Source organism: Hyperolius riggenbachi, chromosome 2 (assembly GCF_040937935.1).
Source record: "Hyperolius riggenbachi isolate aHypRig1 chromosome 2, aHypRig1.pri, whole genome shotgun sequence".
Classification (NCBI taxonomy): domain Eukaryota; kingdom Metazoa; phylum Chordata; class Amphibia; order Anura; family Hyperoliidae; genus Hyperolius; species Hyperolius riggenbachi.
Window position 1 is genome coordinate 565,137,338 of NC_090647.1, and position 20,855 is coordinate 565,158,192.

At 50.2% G+C, this 20,855-nt stretch overlaps 1 protein-coding gene across 2 annotated transcripts in view; it reads right to left on the bottom strand.

Annotated features, from left to right (window-relative positions):
- Positions 1 to 20,855, bottom strand: part of CFAP91 (cilia and flagella associated protein 91) — a 51,511-nt gene that overhangs the window by 17,369 nt on the left and 13,287 nt on the right. The window contains exons 5-13 of one of the 2 annotated variants that reach the window (XM_068270972.1): positions 13,220 to 13,276; positions 9,268 to 9,437; positions 7,374 to 7,551; positions 6,784 to 6,941; positions 5,255 to 5,437; positions 3,213 to 3,352; positions 2,557 to 2,670; positions 2,405 to 2,476; positions 1,542 to 1,688 (exon numbers count right to left, since the gene is read on the bottom strand). In XM_068270972.1, coding sequence (XP_068127073.1) covers positions 1,542 to 1,688; positions 2,405 to 2,476; positions 2,557 to 2,670; positions 3,213 to 3,352; positions 5,255 to 5,437; positions 6,784 to 6,941; positions 7,374 to 7,551; positions 9,268 to 9,437; positions 13,220 to 13,276 — 1,219 coding nt within the window. The remainder of the gene's footprint in view (positions 1 to 1,541; positions 1,689 to 2,404; positions 2,477 to 2,556; positions 2,671 to 3,212; positions 3,353 to 5,254; positions 5,438 to 6,783; positions 6,942 to 7,373; positions 7,552 to 9,267; positions 9,438 to 13,219; positions 13,277 to 20,855) is intronic. The other variant, XM_068270974.1, reaches the window with a different exon arrangement.

Below are 20,855 nucleotides of genomic sequence, written 5' to 3' on the forward strand. Positions count from 1 at the left end.
GTCTCTCTCCCTGAGCATCGCTCTCCCTGCGCAGCATCGGTGTCTCCCTCTCCCTGAACTTCGCTCTCTCTGTACAGCATCGCAATCTTCCTCTCCCTGAGCATCGCTCTCTCCCTGCGTAGTATTGCTGTCTCCCTCTCCCTGCGCAGTATTGCTGTCTCCCTCTCCCTGAGCATCACTCTCTCCCTGCGCAGTATCGCTGTCTCCCTCTCCCTGAGCATCGCTCTCTCCCTGCGCAGTATTGCTGTCTCCCTCTCCCTGAGCATCGCTCTCTCCCTGTGCAGTATTGCTGTCTCCCTCTCCGAGCATCGCTCTCTCCCTGCGCAGTATTGCTGTCTCCCTCTCCCTGAGCATCGCTTTCTTCTTGCGCAGCATCGCTGTCTCCCTCTCCCTGAGCATCGCTCTCCCTGCGCAGTATTGCTGTCTCCCTCTCCCTGAGCATCGCTCTCTCCCTGCGTAGCATCGTTTTCTCTCTCACTGAGCATCGCTCTCCCTGCGCAGCATCGGTGTCTCCCTCTCCCTGAGCATCGCTCTCCCTGCGCAGCATCGCTGTCTCCCTCTCCCTGAACTTCGCTCTCTCTGTACAGCATCGCAATCTTCCTCTCCCTGAGCATCGCTCTCTCCCTGCGCAGCACAGCTGTCTCTCTGCGTAGCATCGCTATCTCCCTCTCCCTGAGCATCGCGCTCTCTCTTTTTGTAGCATCGCTGCCTCCCTCTCCCTGAGCATCGCTGTCTCCCTGCTCAGCATCGCTCTCTCCCTCTCCCTGAGCATCGCTCTCTCCCTGCTCAGCACCGCTGTCTCTCTGCGCAGTATCGCTCTCTCCCTCTCCCTGGGCTGCGCTCTCTCTCTGCTCGGCACCGCTGTCTCTCTGCGCAGCATCGCTCTCTCTCTGCAGCATCGCTGTCTCTCTGTGCAGCATCGCTCTCTCTCTCTGCAGCATCCCTGTCTCTCTCTTTCTGAGCATCGCTGTCTCTCTGTGCAGCATCGCTCTCTCTCTCTGCAGCATCGCTCTCTCTCTCTTTCTGAGCATCGCTGTCTCTCTGTGCAGCATCGCTCTCTCTCTCTGCAGCATCGCTGTCTCTCTCTTTCTGAGCATCGCTGTCTCTCTGTGCAGCATCGCTCTCTCTCTCTGCAGCATCGCTGTCTCTCTTTTTCTGAGCATCGCTGTCTCTCTGTGCAGCATCACTGTGTGGGTCCCTCTCTCTGCACCCCTCAGGACAGAGTTGTGGATTTCTCCTGTGTTTGAATTTCCAGCTCCTCTCATTGATAAGGGGGTAACCCGTCACCCCTCCAGTAAGAGCCCGTCCTCCAGTATTAGCATTACCAGTACAGTAGAATCCCTTTATAGTAAACTCCAACGGACCAGGAAAAGTAGTTTACTATATCAGAATTGATCATACATTGTATATTTACTGACTTTACTATAGTCAGAGGATTACTATATCAGAGTTTACTATCATGAGACTGTACTGTATTAGCGCTGTAAACACTGACACATCTCATAAGAGAAGACCTGTCTGTGGAACCTGAGGATACACACTTTGTGCTCGCTGAGCTCCCGTTCGCGCTGCAAAGCCAATGTCTCTTGTTTCTCCGCCTTCTTCAGCAGCTGCCCCTCCTCCTGCAGGGCGTGTGTCGTGCGCAGCTCCCGGATCAGCTCCAGGCGCTTCTCCTTTCCTTCAAACATCTGCAATGAGAGGGGGAATTATCTGCATGTGAAGGGATAGGGAAGGTAATGCATTTCATGCCTAACTGAACTCCCAGAATCCTCTGCAGTGTCACATGACCACAGTAGGCAGATGAGTTGAAGGCTAAATCAAGCTGTAAACTATATTTCAGATCTGTGTGGCAGATGGCTTAATAAATGACACTCTGGTTTCTTGTATCTCTTGGGGGCTCCAGTGATGAGATCTTCCCAACAGACTAAAAACAAATAATAATACTGAAGGGAGGGGAGGTGATGCAAAGTCTATAGGCCTGATTGTCCCTGACTCTGCACTGAACACAGCTTCCCTGCGGGCTCTGCCTAGGTGATTTTTGCTTTATAACATTAAACAAATATAAAAACACTACAAGACTGATGTAATGTGAATGCATCCTTACACCTCAGTGAGGCTAAATAATATCATAGCTGGCTGCAGGACAAATTATCAGGTAGTAAGCAAACAAAGAAGAGAGTTTTCCCGTCACCGCCCTCTAACGAGGGGCGTACCATCCTCCCCCGAGGGGCATACCACCACCCCCTCCCTGGCATAACCCCCCTCCGAGGGGCGTACCATCCTCCCCCCTCCCCCGGGGGCGGAGGATGACGGCCAGCTCCTTCTAGTCCACTCCCCCCGAGGAACGTACCATCTTCTCCCCCTCCCCCGAGGGACGCACCATCCCCCCCCCCCCGGCACGTACCATGTTCTGGATGGCCCGGCCTCGGAATAGCTTCTGCAGGAAGATGACGGCCAGCTCCTTCTCCTCGTCGCCCTGCAGAGAGGGAAGGACAGGATGAGAACACAAAGACTTGACAGCAGATCCATCGCTCAGAGATAAAGCAGGACGGTCACCTCTGGTGGCTCCGGGACTCGGGGAGTGGCTGGCCGGGGGGGAGGCTTCTCCACCTTCTGCAGGAAGCGCAGGGGCTTCTCCGGCTGCAGCTTACTCTTCTTCTCCAGCAGGGCCTGCGGGGCACAGAGACAGCGCATAGATAGGGGTAGGTGCAGGAGGGTGTGCAGGATGGGGGGTAGGTACAGGAGGGTGTGCAGGATGAGGGGTAGGTGCAGGCCAGGGGAGGTAGGTGCATGGGGGGGGAGGGGGAGTAGGAGTAGGTGCAGGAAGGAGTGTGGGGTGGCTGCAGAAGTGAGTGCAGGAAGGGGGGTGGGGTAGGTGAAGGAGGCAGTGCAGGTCGGGGGGGGGGGGGGGGGTAGGTGCAGGAGGGAATGGGGAATGGAAACACTACTGAAAAAGGGGCAGGAAGAAAAGGAAAGGTGGGGGAGGAGGCAGATTGGTGCAATAACCGTATTACTTTGTACTGAGTCTATGGCAAGCTGTGCTGAGATCGGATAGGTTGCAGATCTGGGCTCTAGTTTAAGCACTCATTAGTACAAGTACAGCCACACTGAAAGGACAAGCGGTGTGAGTTGGGGGGGGGGGGGGAGAGTGTTAGGGGGAGTAATAAATGGCCAGATAACGCTGCGGTGACAGAGACACGTGACTGCCTCACCTCGTGGACGTGCTGCAGCTCGCGGTCCAGCAGAGCACTGCGTTTCAAGAATCCGTCCCTGGTGGTCCGGCTGGGTTTAGGGGCTCGGATCCGGGGCTGTGTCACAAAGTCCGGCAGATTGGCCTCCAGGTCCAACAATCCTGGAAAGATACAGAGAGGGAAGTATAACTGGATCCACACAATACAGACAGATTGAAGGAGGAAGTGTTTGTAGTCACGTGATACGCATGGACCGCATCGTGGGAGGTGCCGAGGAACGGACCTAAGAAGACGTCAGATAGGTAAGATTGACCGGGGGGGTCAATCTTACCTATCTGACAACTATCAACTATCCGGATTTCATCCTGTTAAATGAAATCACCTGTGCGGGGTGGGCGGGAGGGGAGGGCCCACCCGGGAGGGGCGGGAGGGGAGGGCCCACCCGGGAGGGGCGGGAGGGGAGGGCCCACCCCGCATAGGTGATTTCATTTCACCCCTCCTTCACTGGCTCCTTGCATGGTAACCCATTTATCTATTGTACAGCGCAGCGTAATATGTTGGCGATTTATAAATACAATAAATATAAATAATAATAATGTGCTTTCTGCACAGTGGCTTCCAGCCTTAGTGTGTGACTGTCAGGAATAGTCAGATCTTCCAGGACAAGATCTGTTAATAGATCCCATATAATGTACTTTTCCTGGCTATCCAGCTGATCTTTTCATTTCAACGGAAATACTGTGTGATTGACCGGCCAACCACATCTTCCCATGTGTGGCCAGCGCTGAATAACATTTGAAGTTTATATGATAACAGAAGGCTGAGGAGGGCAGACTAGGCCTCACCTTGGTAGAAGTTCAGGCTGGGAAGGACAGACAAGGCCTCACCTTGGTAGGAGTTCAGGCTAGGGAGGGCAGAATAGGCCTCACCTTGGTAGGAGTTCAGGCTGGGGAGGACAGACTAGGCCTCACCTTGGTAGGAGGTCAGGCTGGGGAGGACAGACAAGGCCTCACCTTGGTAGGAGGTCAGGCTGGGGAGGACAGACAAGGCCTCACCTCGGTAGGGGTTCAGGCTGGGGAGGACAGACTAGGCCTCACCTTGGTAGGAGTCCAGGCTGGGGAGGACAGACTAGGCCACACCTTGGTAGGAGTTTAGGCTGGGGAGGACAGACTAGGCCACACCTTGGTAGGAGGTCAGGCTGGGGAGGACATACTAGGGCTCACCTTGGTAGGAGGTCAGGCTGGGGAGGACAGACAAGGCCTCACCTCGGTAGGGGTTCAGGCTGGGGAGGACAGACTAGGCCTCACCTTGGTAGGAGTCCAGGCTGGGGAGGACAGACTAGGCCTCACCTTGGTAGGAGGTCAGGCTGGGGAGGACAGACAAGGCCTCACCTTGTTAGGAGCTCCGGCTGGGGAGGACAGACTAGGCTTCACCTTGGTAGGAGTCCAGGCTGGAGATGACAGACTAGGCCTCGCCGTGGTAGGCGTTCAGGCTGGGGATGACAGACTAGGCCTCACTTTGGTAGGAGTCCAGGCTGGGGAGGACAGACTAGGCCTCACCTTGGTAGGAGATCAGGCTGGGGAGGACAGACTAGGCCTCACCTTGGTAGGAGGTCAGGCTGGGGAGGACAGACTAGGCCTCACCTTGGTAGGAGTCCAGGCTGGGGAGGACAGACTAGGCCTCACCTTGGTAGGAGATCAGGCTGGGGAGGACAGACTAGGCCTCACCTTGGTAGAAGTTCAGGCTGGGAAGGACAGACAAGGCCTCACCTTGGTAGGAGGTCAGGCTGGGGAGGATAGACTAGGCCTCACCTTGGTAGGAGGTCAGACTGGGGAGGACAGACTAGGCCTCACCTTGGTAGGAGGTCAGGCTGGGGAGGACAGACTAGGCCTCACCTTGGTAGGAGGTCAGGCTGGGGAGGACAGACTAGGCCTCACCTTGGTAGGAGGTCAAGCTGGGGAGGACAGACTAGGCCTCACCTTGGTAGGAGGTCAAGCTGGGGAGGACAGACTAGGCCTCACCTTGGTAGGAGGTCAGGCTGGGGAGGACAGACTAGGCCTCACCTTGGTAGGAGTTCAGGAAAGGGCTTTTCACCAGGTATTGCTCAGAAAGGCGGTCGGGGAAGTTGCCGACACGAGTGAGAGGAGCGTAGGCCTGAGAGCCGTAGCTGGAATAGTCCTCGATGACGTCTCGCCTCTCCAGCTTGCCTTCTATGTTGCCCATTTTCTGTGTTAGTTTCCTGATCACTGCGGTATTTAGGAGAGAAGGGATTAAGGTGTGAGGAGCGGTGAAAAATAGGCCGAGGATCTCACTTCCTGTGATATTCCCCCTCCTACCATGCTGCTGTTCTCACTTCCTGTGATATCACCCCTCCTACCATGCTGAGGTTCTTACTTCCTGTGATATCACCCCTCCCAACAATCTGCAGCTCTCACTTCCTGTTATATTCCCCCTCCTATCATGCTGCGGTTCTTACTTCCTGTGATATCACCCCTCCCAACACTCTGCAGCTCTCACTTCCTGTGATATTCCCCCTCCTACCATTCTGCTGCACTCGCTTCCTGTGATATTCTACTTCCTGGAAACACTGAGGCATTCATTTCCTGTGATATTTCCCTTCCTGCCATGCTGCAGCTTGCACTTCCTTGTAAATCCCCCCTCCAACCATTCTGCAGCTCTTACTTCCTGTGATATCACCCTTCCCACCACCATTCTGCAGCTCTTACTTCCTCCTGTGATATTCCCCCTCCTACCATGCTGCAGCTCTCACTTCCTACAATTCTTCCCCTCCCACCATTCTGCAGCTCGCACTTCCTGTGATATTTCCCCTCCTACCATGCTGCAGCTCTCACTTCCTGTGATATTTCCCCTCCTACCATGCTGCAGTTCTCATTTCCTGTGATATTACCCCTCTCACCATTCTGCAGCTCTTACTTCCTGTGATATCACCCTTCCCACCACCATTCTGCAGCTCTTACTTCCTGTGATATTCCCCCTCCTACCATGCTGCAGCTCTCACTTCCTACAATTCTTCCCCTCCCACCATTCTGCAGCTCGCACTTCCTGTGATATTTCCCCTCCTACCATGCTGCAGCTCTCACTTCCTGTGATATTTCCCCTCCTACCATGCTGCAGTTCTCATTTCCTGTGATATTACCCCTCTCACCATTCTGCAGCTCGCACTTCCTGTGATATTTCCCCTCCCACCAAACTGCAGCTTTCACTTCCTGTGATATTCCCCATCCTACCATGCTGGGTTCTCACTTCCTGTGATGCCCTCCCCCCCCCCCCCTCCAACTTGCTGCGGTTCTCACTTCCTGTGATATTCCCTCTCCTGCCATGCTTGGCTTACTTCCTGTGATATTATATCCCGCCATGCTACGGTTTTCACTTCCTGTATTATTACCCCTCCTGCCATGCTGCAGCTCTAACTTCCTGTAATATTCCCCCTCTTATGATTCTGCGGGTCTCACTTCCTGTGATTTTATATCCCGCCCTGCTGCAGCTCTCCCTTCCTATGATATTACCCCTCCTACCATGCTTGGCTTACTTAATGTGATATTATATCCCACCATGCTGCAGCTCTCCCTACCTGTAATGTGCTCCTTCCGGATCTGCTGGACTCGCTCTTCCTTCTCTCTCTGGAGTTTGGACCACTTTGTATCCAGCCGCTTCCCATCCAGCTCATTCTGACTCTCCTTCCTCCTCTGGAGAAGCCTCTTCAGCACCTCCAGCCGAGCCTCCTGCAGCCTGACACACGCAGGAGGAGAGGACAGAGGCAAACCATCACCAAGGCCCAATTTACATGGTAAGAGAAGTTATTAGAATGCAGGAATCGTTTGCTGTTCTGTATCTGTAAGAAATTCTGTTACTTCCTGTTTTGACAGGAAGTAGGGAAAACTCTCCACAAGCAATAGAGCCAGCAGCAAACAAAACTTTCTATTGTAGAATAGTGGCGAAACTGCAATCCCCAGCTGTTATTTATTGCTGTCCCTCATTTCCTGTCCCTGGAAATACCTATTTCATATAGAAGCCACATAGCCCCGTGGTGATTCCAGGGACAGGAAGTGTGGGGAAATGGATGCAGAGGGGACACAGACAGCATTAATACCCCCAGATGTTTCTGCCCACATTTAATGCTATCCCAATACATAGAGCAGAACACACGGCGATGACACTTACTTCTCTATCTCCTGTTCCCGGAAGGCCCACTCCTTCCTCTCCTGCTCGTCCATCATCTTCCTCCTCTTCTCCAGCTGGCTGGCATCGCTCAGGGGTGGCAGTGTGGCCTCCCAAGCCCTCTTCTCTCTGGCCCGCTCTATCATCTCCACCTCAGCCAGACCAGCAGGGAGGCCATGGCCTAAAACAGACAGCAAATGCTGAGGCCACGAGAGAACACAGAGATAGAACTGCAAACACTGCACAGAAAAGGACAGACCAGAGACAGAGGACAGGGACAAGTCTACAGCCCAGAGACAGAGGACAGGGACAAGTCTACAGACCTGAGACAGAGGACAGAGACAAGTCTACAGCCCAGAGACAGAGGACGGAGACAAGTCTACAGACCAGAGACAGAAGACAGGGACAAGTCTACAGCCCAGAGACAGAGAACAGAGACAAGTCTACAGACCAAAGACAGAGGACAGGGACAAGTCTACAGACCAGAGACAGAGGACAGAGACAAGTCTACAGACCAGAGACAGAGGACGGAGACAAGTCTACAGACCAGAGACAGAAGACAGGGACAAGTCTACAGCCCAGAGACAGAGAACAGAGACAAGTCTACAGACCAAAGACAGAGGACAGGGACAAGTCTACAGACCAGAGACAGAGGACAGAGACAAGTCTACAGACCAGAGACGGGACAGAGACAAGTCTACAGAACAGAGGCAGAGGACAGAGACAAGTCTACAGAACAGAGGCAGAGGACAGAGACAAGACTACAGACCAGAGACAGAGGACAGAGACAAGTCTACAGCCCAGAGACAGAGGACAGAGACAAGTCTACAGCCCAGAGACAGAGGACAGAGACAAGTCTACAAACCAGAGACAGAGGACAGAGACAAGTCTACAGACCAGAGACAGAGGACAGAGACAAGACTACAGACCAGAGTCAATTCTACAGACCAGAGACAAGTCTACAGCCCAGAGACAGAGACAAGTCTACAGCCCAGAGACAGAGGACAGAGACAAGTCTACAGACCAGAGACAGAGGACAGGGACAAGTCTACAGCCCAGAGACAAGATTACAGACCAGAGACAAGATTACAGACCAGAGACAAGACTACAGACCAGAGACAAGTATACAGACTAGAGACAAGTCTACAGACCAGAGACAGAGGACAGGCACAAGTCTACAGCCCAGAGAAAGAGGACAGGGACAAGTCTACAGGACAGAGGACAGAGACAAGACTACAGACCAGAGAAAGAGGTCAGAGACAAGTCTACAGACCAGCAGGGAGGCCATGGACTGAAATACAGACAGCAAATGCTGAGGCCAGCCAGGGAACACAGAGACAAAACTGCTAACACTCTGCACAGAAGAGGACAGAGACAAATCTGCAGGCCAGAGACAAGTCTACAGACCAGAGACAGAGGACAGAGACAAGTCTACAGACCAGAGACAGAGACAAGTCTACAGACCGGAGACAGAGACAAGTCTACAGACCGGAGACAGAGAACAGAGACAAGTCTACAGACCAGAGACAGAGGACAGGGACAAGTCTACAGACCAGAGACAGAGGACAGAGACAAGTCTACAGACCAGAGACAGAGGACAGAGACAAGTCTACAGCCCAGAGACAGAGGACAGGGACAAGTCTACAGCCCAGAGACAGAGGACAGAGACAAGTCTACAGACCAGAGACAGAGGACAGAGACAAGTCTAAAGACCAGAGACAGAGGACAGAGACAAGTCTACAGACCAGCAGGGAGGCCGTGGCCTGAAACACAGACAGCAAAAAGAGTCCTGCTTCAATCCTAGCAGGCTGTGATGTCATTCAGAGATGCCGACCGGTGATTGGTTGGCAGGACAGGCTCACATGACATCAGGAATGTACGGACATCTCCTGCTTACCCCAGGTGAGATTGGCCAGTGTGAGTATCTCGGGAACAGAGCCAGGCCGCACTATGAACTCTGGACTGTAGGGGTCAGTCTGGGCCTCGCTGTCCCGGTAGTCAGTCTGGATGGCCACTGTACGCACCCTGGGTGTGGCTGCTCTCTGTATCCGCGGACTGTGCTCCGCCCTGCACAGGAGAGATAGGTTAGAGGAGGGAGGGGCAGGTTCAGAGGGTTACTTACAGGTGTCTACCAGCAGTGAACTGACAGACGGGGAGGGGGAATTTCAGGGATTCACAGAGATACAGTTGGGGCTCAGCCACACTATAAAGCAGTTTTCTGGGCGCTTTTTGGCCCTCAGAGCTTTCTGAGAGCTTTTTCAAAAATGCTCCCATTGACTTTCATTAAAATTGCTTTAAAATTGTGTGATTTTTTACAGCGACCGCGATTTTCATGAAAGTCAATGGAAGTGTTTTTTAAAAAGCTCTCAGAAAGCTCAGGAGGCCAAAAAGCGCTCAGAAAAGTGCTTTATAGTGTAGCTTAGCCCTTAAAGGATACCCGAGGTGACATGATGAGACAGACATGTGTATGTACAGTGCATAGTACACAAATAACTATGCTGTGTTCCTTTTTTTCTTTCTCTGCCTGAAAGAGTTAAACATCAGGTATGCAAGTGGCAGTTCCTGTCAGGTCTGGATCAGACTACAGTGTGACCCTCACTGATAAAAAAATATAACTATAAAACACTTTCCTGGCAGAAAATGGCTTCTGAGAGCAGGAAAGAGATAAAGAGCCAATTGTTCATAGATGTTAGCTCTGGCATACGTCAATGAATGTGTCATTGAGCAAAAACAATAAAACAGTATAAAAACGTAAAAAGTATATTTAACCCCCTTGGCGGTACGCCATTTCTGAGGCTGCGTCCGCCAGGAGGTTTTTTTGCCCCCAAATTTTTTTTAAAAATGCTTTAGCTAGCATTTCGCTAGCTAAGCGTGTGTGCAAGGTTGCTCCGGTCCCCCCCATGCCCGCCGATCGCCGCTGGCTATACATACCTCGCCACGATCCCACGGAAAGCGCAGTTTCCCAGTCGGCTTCCGGAGTTGCTATGGCGATGATCGGAGATGACGTCATCCCCAATCCCGATCGACGTCATCGCGAAGCCTGAAGCCGTTTGGGCGGCTGCGCCGGCGTGGGAACGCTGGGGGGTACGTATCTGGGAAGTGATTGGGGGCGATCGCCGGGGACCGGAGCAACTTTGTGCATACGCTTAGCTAGCGAACCGCTAGCTAGAGTGTATTGCAATGTACAAGGAAGGATCCGCAAACCAGAACAGGATGAGGTAAAAAAGGCTGAAAAGTTTATTTGAAAAAATTCACAGACAAGGCAATAAAATCACAGGATTAACTGGACCCATAGGTTAGGTACCCGTATACCACAGGGTTTAAATAAGAGATGGGACCTGAGTTTAGTTTATACATACTGAGGCCTTTTTTCCTCTCTCCAACCATACATATTGTGCCCAGCTAATAATCTATGTGAATTGCCATTGCTGTCCTCTCTCCTTTCCTGTCCATTTTCAACTTCATAGTTTGTCAGTGATAACGCCTTTTTACATCTTTTATATGATATTTTCAATGTTATTATTGTATCTTTATATTGTATTCTTTGGGGATGTATATCTCCCCTGGTCTCATATAAATTTCCTCTTCAGGTTCACTTTTAACTACGACTAAGGGCAGATGGTAGGCCCGATACGCGTTAGTTGATCCTGTGATTTTATTGCCTTGTCTGTGGATTTCTTCAAATAAACTTTTCAGCCTTTTTTTACCTCACCCTGTTCTGGTTTGCGGATCCTTCCTTTTCTTCTGCTATGGCCTGGCTTGCCTGATCCTGCACAGACTGGTATGATGGTTGGGGGTAGAGCGTCATGAACCTTCTTACTGCTAGAGCATATTGCACCAGTTTAAAAAAAAAATAATCCTGGGGCCATGAGATCCTCCGCGGTGGCTACCCCATGTGTAGCACGGTGTTACCGCTAAGGAGGTAAAATATAAAATAAAACAGTGGGACTGTGGAATATCTTATAAAGTGATTTTTAGGAGAAGGAGGTTAGATACAATTACAGTGGCTTGCAAAAGTATTAGGCCCCCTTGAAGTTTTCCACATTTTGTCACATTTCTGCCACACACATGAATCAATTTTATTGGAATTCCACGTGACAGACCAATACAAAGTGGTGTACACGTGAGAAGTGGAACGGAAATCATACATCATTCCAAACATTTTTTACAAATCAATAACTGCAAAGTGGGGTGTGCGTAATTATTCAGCCCCCTTTGGTCTGAGTGCAGTCAGTTGCCCATAGACATTGCCTGATGGGTGCTAATGACTAAATAGAGTGCACCTGTGTGTAATCTAATGTCAGTACAAATACAGTTGCTCTGTGAGGGCCTCAGAGGTTGCCTAAGAGAATATTGGGAGCAACAACACCATGAAGTCCAAAGAACACACCAGACAGGTCAGGGATAAAGTTATTGAGAAATTTAAAGCAGGCTTAGGCTACAAAAAGATTTCCAAAGCCTTGAACATCCCACGGAGCACTGTTCAAGCGATCATTCAGAAATGGAAGGAGTATGGCACAACTGTAAACTTACCAAGACAAGGCAGTCCACCTAAACTCACAGGCCGAACAAGGAGAGCGCTGATCAGAAATGCAGTCAAGAGGCCCATGGTGACTCTGGACGAGCTGCAAAGATCTACAGCTCAGGTGGGAGACACTGTCAATAGGACAACTATTAGTCATGCACTGTACAAAGTTGGCCTTTATGGAAGAGTGACAAGAAGAAAGCCATTGTTAACAGAAAAGCATAAGAAGTCCCGTTTGCAGTTTGTCACAAGCCATGTGGGGGACACAGCAACCATGTGGAAGAAGGTGCTCTGGTCAGATGAGACCAAAATGGAACTTTTGGCCAAAATGCAAAACGCTATGTGTGGCGGAAAACCAACACTGCACATCACTCTGAACACACCATCCCCACTGTCAAATATGGTGGTGGCAGCATCATGCTCTGGGGGTGCTTCTCTTCAGCAGGGACAGGGAAGATGGTCAGAGTTGATGGGAAGATGGATGGAGCCAAATACAGGGCAAACCTGGAAGAAAACCTCTTGGAGTCTGCAAAAGACTTGAGACTGGGGCGGAGATTCACCTTCCAGCAGGACAACGACTAAACATAAAGCCAGGGAAACAATGGAATGGTTTAAAACAAAACATATCCATGTGTTAGAATGGCCCAGCCAAAGTCCAGATCTAAATCCAATCGAGAATCTGTGGCAAGATCTGAAAACTGCTGTTCACAAACACTGTCCATCTAATCTGACTGAGCTGGAGCTGTTTTGCAAAGCAGAATGGGCAAGGATTTCAGTCTAGGTGTGCAAAGCTGGTAGAGACATACCCTAAAAGACTGGCAGCTGTAATTGCAGCAAAAGGTGGTTCTGCAAAGTATTGACTCAGGGGGGCTGAATAATTACGCACACCCCACTTTGCAGTTATTGATTTGTAAAAAATGTTTGGAATCATGTATGATTTTCGTTCCACTTCTCACATGTACACCACTTTGTATTGGTCTTTCACATGGAATTCCAATAAAATTGATGCATGTTTGTGGCAGTAATGTGACAAAATGTGGAAACCGTCAAGGGGGCCGAATACTTTTGCAAGCCACTGTATATTTTGTACTGACTTTAAAAAAGGTATTACTTTTACAAGGACTATTGATGTCACCGCCTGTGATACATTTCAGAATGTAAATCAGGGAAAGGAAACATTAGGATAGGCAAACACTGACTAAATAATTTATAGATGAATATTGTAAAAAATAGGCAATTTAATGCATGATGTTATTTTCAGTAGAGTTCCCTTTTAAGGAGTTACCGTTGCTTGCTCCTCCTACAATGGTTCTAGCGCACTCACCTGGGCACAGCGAGCAGCACGTTGGGCGGAGCTTGCTGGGAGAAGGGGATCAGTGGTCTGAAAGACAAGAGAAATAAATGTATGAGCCAGAGGAAGACATCCACATACCGGTGACATTGAGGAGCTGACGCCGGTGTCTGTTATCTGTCTAGCTTTGTACTTCTCAGACAGCACACCTTTCTTGCTTTGTTGGGTGTGCCAGGTCTAGTCCGTGTGGCTAGCACAGACTCAGCGTAATCCAAAAAAGAATGATGTCCAGCAGGTTATGCCTTCATTGCAGCCCAACCTGCCCACACAACGGACAGTTGCCGCTTCGAATGGATAGACCGCAAGCTGTCACCGCTCTATCCGTTCCAAACGGCAACTGTCCGCTGTGTGGGCAGATTGGGCTGCAATGAAGGCATAGCCCATGTCTGGAAGATGCTTCTATCCACTTACAGTATATGCAGCTAAGAGCTTGAATACTATGGAGCTAGAATTACATCCTTGAGGCTTTCGCATGTTTTTGGCTACATTTTTAAGACACGGCCAGCGCTGGTCATCATTCTTTTTTGGTTATCTGTCCAGCTCACACACACCTATAGCTGTAGATCAGGGAAACAATCAATATTGTCCTGATATTGTCTGTTTGGACTCATATCTTGCAGCACTACATACCAGACAAGATTCCAGCAGGAAATGGATCTGATCACCAGTAGGGGGAACCCCAGTCATGTCCTTTCATTGTCAAGAGCTTCAGCCCTCCTCCGGGACTTACCTCCACACCATGGCAGACATCCTCCGAGCCCGGGAACTTTCAAGCATAGCCTTTAAAGGACACCTGAAGTGAGCGAGATATGGAGGCTGCCATATTTATTTCCTGTTAAACAATTCCAGCCTGGCAGTCCTGCTGATTTCTTTGGCTGCAGTAGTGTCTAAGCCACACACGACTGAAACAAGCATGCAGCTAATCCAGCCACACTTCAGTCAGAGCACCTGATCTGCTGCATGCTTGTTCAGGGGCTATGGCTAAAAAGTATATCCCTCTCATGTCAGGTGTCCTTTAAAGCAAACCTTTAGAGCAGCCTACTGGGCCAATCAAAGTGCGGGGATCACGTTCCATTAAAGCCACTGGACCCGCCGGGGCTCAGGGCAGGATCAGTGGATCGGCCGTTACTCAGAAGGAGCACTACCGCGTGTAGAATCCGCATAACTTGCGCTCCTCTCATTAAAGAATCACTATCGCGAAAAAGTAGGTAGTTAAAATCTGACAGAACCGACAGGTCCATCTCCTCATGGGGGATTCTCAGGGTTTTCTTTGTTTTCAACAGCATTGCCTGAACAGCAGTTGCAAAGTCTAACTGACATAATAGTGTGCAGGCGAGTAGGGAGGCTGGCAGTTATCTTACTATTTTGGCAGTTAAACTGCTGTTCAGGGAATGCTGTTGAAATCGAAGAAAACCCTGAGAATCCCCCATGAGGAGATGGACTAGGCCAAAACCTGTCCGTTCTGTCAGATTTTTACTACCTACTTTTTTCAGGATAGCGGTCCTTTAAGTTGCGCTGCTTTAGCCCCCTGGTAATGGGGGGGGGGGGGGGCTATGTCACCTCGCACTGGTGTAGCTTAGGAGCTGTGGGCCCCAAGTTTTCCATTGGTTTCCACAGTTGAAAAAACAAAACATTTTTTCTAGGAATTTTTTTAAATCTATTTTCTCAAAAACTACAAGATGGTTTTAAAAAAAAAATTTTTTATTTTTTTTTTTTTTTACTTGTTCCCAACTTTCACATTTTTTGGACAATTACACATACTGTAAGAGCAAAGTTGTGAAATGTGATTGCGGTTATGTGGAAAATTAATTATGAATTTGCCAGAAATATTGAATTAGGATTTCGCATCACTATTAAGAATTTCTATGCAAAATTTGAGTTCAACACTAGAAAGGAGGAGGCAGGCAGCAGGGAAAACAAGAAAGCTAATTACATGAGAGTATGAAAGTTAGTGAAAACATTTTCCTAGACACAAATGATGATTGTGTGGTAATGGATCCAGAGCGACAGCAGAATCGTCCCCATTGAGAGCCACACTATCATATTTCTGTGAGCAGAGATAAAGTGACAGGCAGCAATGAGCACCAGTGGTGAGCAGAGATACAGTGACAGGCAGCAATGGGCACCAGTGGTGAGCAGAGATAAAGTGACAGGCAGCAACGAGCACCAGTGGTGAGCAGAGATACAGTGACAGGCAGCAATGAGCACCAGTGGTGAGCAGAGATACAGTGACGGACAGCAACGAGCACCAGTGGTGAGCAGAGATACAGTGACGGACAGCAATGAGCACCAGTGACAGGCAGCAATGAGCACTAGTGGTGAGCAGAGATACAGTGACAGGCAGCAATGAGCACTAGTGGTGAGCAGAGATACAGTGACAGGCAGCAATGAGCACTAGTGGTGAGCAGAGATACAGTGGTAGGCAGCAATGAGCACCAGTGACAGGCAGCAATGAGCACTAGTGGTGAGCAGAGATACAGTGACAGGCAGCAATGAGCACCAGTGGTGAGCAGAGATACAGTGACAGGCAGCAATGAGTACCAGTGACAGGCAGCAATGAGCACCAGTGGTGAGCAGAGATACAGTGACAGGCAGCAATGAGCACCAGTGGTGAGCAGAGATACAGTGACGGACAGCAATGAGCACCAGTGACGGGCAGCAATGAGCAACAGTGACGGGCAGCAATGAGCACCAGTGGTGAGCAGAGATACAGTGACGGACAGCAATGAGCACCAGTGACGGGCAGCAATGAGCAACAGTGACGGGCAGCAATGAGCACCAGTGACGGGCAGCAATGAGCACCAGTGACGGGCAGCAATGAGCAACAGTGACGGGCAGCAATGAGCACCAGTGGTGAGCAGAGATACTGTGACAGGCAGCAACGAGCACCAGTGGTGGCCAGAGATACAGTGGTAGGCAGCAATGAGTACCAGTGACAGGCAGCAATGAGCACCAGTGGTGGGCAGAGATACAGTGGCAGGCAGCAATGAGTACCAGTGACAGGCAGCAATGAGCACCAGTGGTGAGCAGAGATACAGTGACAGGCAGCAATGAGCACCAGTGGTGAGCAGAGATACAGTGACGGACAGCAATGAGCACCAGTGACGTGCAGCAATGAGCAACAGTGACGGGCAGCAATGAGCACCAGTGGTGAGCGGAGATACAGTGACGGGCAGCAATGAGCACCAGTGACGGGAAGCAATGAGCACCAGTATCGGGCAGCAATGAGCACCAGTGGTGAGCAGAGATACAGTGACAGGCAGAAATGGGCACCAGTGACAGGCAGCAATGGGCACCAGTGGTGAGCAGAGATACAGTGACAGGCAGCAATGAGCACAATGAGGCTGGTTATATGTATATTGCCTGTAGAGGGCACTGTGCAAACACTGAGGCTGGTTATATGTGTATTGCCTGCAGGGGGCACTATGCACACACTGAGGCTGGTTATATGTATATTGCCTGTAGAGGGCACTGTGCACACACTGAGGCTGGTTATATGTATATTGCCTGCAGTGGGCACTGTGCAGAAACACTGAGGCTGGTTATATGTATATTGCCTGCAGAGGGCACTGTGCACACACTGAGGCTGGTTATATGTATATTGCCTGCAGAGGGCACTGTGCACACACTGAGGCTGGTTATATGTATATTGCCTGCAGAGGGCACTGTGCAGAAACACTGAGGCTGGTTATATGTATATTGCCTGCAGTGGGCACTGTGCAGAAACACTGAGGCTGGTTATATGTATATTGCCTGCAGAGGGCACTGTGCAGAAACACTGAGGCTGGGTAGATGTATATTGCCTGCAGAGGGCACTGTGCAGAAACACTGAGGCTGGTTATATGTATATTGCCTGCAGAGGGCACTGTGCAGAAACACTGAGGCTGGTTATATGTATATTGCCTGCAGAGGGCACTGTGCACACACTGAGGCTGGTTATATGTATATTGCCTGCAGAGGGCACTGTGCAAACACTGAGGCTGGTTATATGTATATTGCCTGCAGAGGGCACTGTGCACACACTGAGGCTGGTTATATGTATATTGCCTGCAGAGGGCACTGTGCAGAAACACTGAGGCTGGTTATATGTATATTGCCTGCAGAGGGCACTGGGCACACACTGAGGCTGGTTATATGTATATTGCCTGCAGAGGGCACTGTGCAAACACTGAGGCTGGTTATATGTATATTACCTGCAGAGGGCACTGGGCACACACTGAGGCTGGTTAGATGTATATTGCCTGCAGAGGGCACTGTGCACACACTGAGGCTGGTTATATGTATATTGCCTGTAGAGGGCACTGTGCACACACTGAGGCTGGTTATATGTATATTGCCTGCAGAGGGCACTGTGCACACACTGAGGCTGGTTATATGTGTATTCCCTGCAGAGGGCACTGTGCAGAAACACTGAGGCTGGTTATATGTATATTGCCTGCAGAGGGCACTGTGCGCACACTGAGGCTGGTTATATGTATATTGCCTGTAGAGGGCACTATGCACACACTGAGGCTGGTTATATGTATATTGCCTGTAGAGGGCACTATGCACACACTGAGGCTGGTTATATGTATATTGCCTGCAGAGGGCACTGGGCACACACTGAGGCTGGTTATATGTATATTGCCTGCAGAGGGCACTGTGCACACACTGAGGCTGGTTATATGTATATTGCCTGCAGAGGGCACTGTGCAGAAACACTGAGGCTGGTTATATGTATATTGCCTGCAGAGGGCACTGGGCAGAAACACTGAGGCTGGTTATATGTATATTGCCTGCAGAGGGCACTGTGCAGAAACACTGAGGCTGGTTATATGTATATTGCCTGCAGGGGGCACTGTGCAAACACTGAGGCTGGTTATATGTATATTGCCTGCAGAGGGCACTGGGCACACACTGAGGCTGGTTAGATGTATATTGCCTGCAGAGGGCACTGTGCACACACTGAGGCTGGTTATATGTATATTGCCTGTAGAGGGCACTGTGCACACACTGAGGCTGGTTATATGTATATTGCCTGCAGAGGGCACTGTGCACACACTGAGGCTGGTTATATGTGTATTGCCTGCAGAGGGCACTGTGCAGAAACACTGAGGCTGGTTATATGTGTATTGCCTGCAGAGGGCACTGTGCAAAAACACTGAGGCTGGTTATATGTATATTGCCTGCAGGGGGCACTGTGCACACACTGAGGCTGGTTATATGTATATTGCCTGCAGAGGGCACTGTGCAGAAACACTGAGGCTGGTTATATGTATATTGCCTGCAGAGGGCACTGTGCAGAAACACTGAGGCTGGTTATATGTGTATTGCCTGCAGAGGGCACTGTGCAGAAACACTGAGGCTGGTTATATGTGTATTGCCTGCAGAGGGCACTGTGCAGAAACACTGAGGCTGGTTATATGTATATTGCCTGCAGAGGGCACTGTGCAGAAACACTGAGGCTGGTTATATGTATATTGCCTGCAGAGGGCACTGTGCAGAAACACTGAGGCTGGTTATATGTGTATTGCCTGCAGAGGGCACTGTGCAGAAACACTGAGGCTGGTTATATGTATATTGCCTGCAGAGGGCACTGTGCAAACACTGAGGCTGGTTATATGTGTATTGCCTGCAGAGGGCACTGTGCAGAAACACTGAGGCTGGTTATATGTATATTGCCTGCAGAGGACACTGTGCAAACACTGAGGCTGGTTATATGTATATTGCCTGCAGAGGGCACTATGCAGAAACACTGAGGCTGGTTATATGTATATTGCCTGCAGAGGGCACTGTGCAGAAACACTGAGGCTGGTTATATGTATATTGCCTGCAGAGGGCACTGTGCACACACTGAGGCTGGTTATATGTGTATTCCCTGCAGAGGGCACTGTGCAGAAACACTGAGGCTGGTTATATGTATATTGCCTGCAGAGGGCACTGTGCACACACTAAGGCTGGTTATATGTGTATTGCCTGCAGAGGGCACTGTGCAGAAACACTGAGGCTGGTTATATGTATATTGCCTGCAGAGGGCACTGTGCACACACTGAGGCTGGTTATATGTGTATTCCCTGCAGAGGGCACTGTGCAGAAACACTGAGGCTGGTTATATGTATATTGCCTGCAGAGGGCACTGTGCACACACTGAGGCTGGTTATATGTGTATTGCCTGCAGAGGGCACTGTGCAGAAACACTGAGGCTGGTTATATGTATATTGCCTGCAGAGGGCACTGTGCACACACTGAGGCTGGTTATATGTGTATTGCCTGCAGAGGGCACTGTGCAGAAACACTGAGGCTGGTTATATGTATATTGCCTGCAGAGGGCACTGTGCACACACTGAGGCTGGTTATATATATATTGCCTGCAGAGGGCACTGTGCACACACTGAGGCTGGTTATATGTATATTGCCTGCAGGGGGCACTGTGCACACACTGAGGCTGGTTATATGTATATTGCCTGCAGGGGGCACTGTGCAGAAACACTGAGGCTGGTTATATGTATATTGCCTGCAGGGGGCACTGTGCACACACTGAGGCTGGTTATATGTATATTGCCTGCAGAGGGCACTGGGCACACACTGAGGCTGGTTATATGTATATTGCCTGCAGAGGGCACTGTGCAGAAACACTGAGGCTGGTTATATGTATATTGCCTGCAGAGGGCACTGTGCAGAAACACTGAGGCTGGTTATATGTATATTGCCTGCAGAGGGCACTGTGTAGAAACACTGAGGCTGGTTATATGTATATTGCCTGCAGAGGGCACTGTGCGCACACTGAGGCTGGTTATATGTGTATTGCCTGCAGAGGGCACTGTGCAGAAACACTGAGGCTGGTTATATGTATATTGCCTGCAGGGGGCACTGTGCAGAAACACTGAGGCTGGTTATATGTATATTGCCTGCAGAGGGCACTGTGCGCACACTGAGGCTGGTTATATGTGTATTGCCTGCAGAGGGCACTGTGCAGAAACACTGAGGCTGGTTATATGTATATTGCCTGCAGAGGGCACTGTGCAGAAACACTGAGGCTGGTTATATGTATATTGCCTGCAGAGGGCACTGTGTAGAAACACTGAGGCTGGTTATATGTATATTGCCTGCAGTGGGCACTGTGCAGAAACACTGAGGCTGGTTATATGTGTATTGCCTGCAGAGGGCACTGTGCAGAAACACTGAGGCTGGTTATATGTATATTGCCTGCAGGGGGCACTGTGCAGAAACACTGAGGCTGGTTATATGTATATTGCCTGCAGGGGGCACTGTGCAGAAACACTGAGGCTGGTTATATGTATATTGCCTGCAGAGGGCACTGTGCGCACACTGAGGCTGGTTATATGTGTATTGCCTGCAGAGGGCACTGTGCAGAAACACTGAGGCTGGTTATATGTATATTGCCTGCAGAGGGCACTGTGCAGAAACACTGAGGCTGGTTATATGTATATTGCCTGCAGAGGGCACTGTGCAGAAACACTGAGGCTGGTTATATGTATATTGCCTGCAGAGGGCACTGTGTAGAAACACTGAGGCTGGTTATATGTATATTGCCTGCAGTGGGCACTGTGCAGAAACACTGAGGCTGGTTATATGTGTATTGCCTGCAGAGGGCACTGTGCAGAAACAC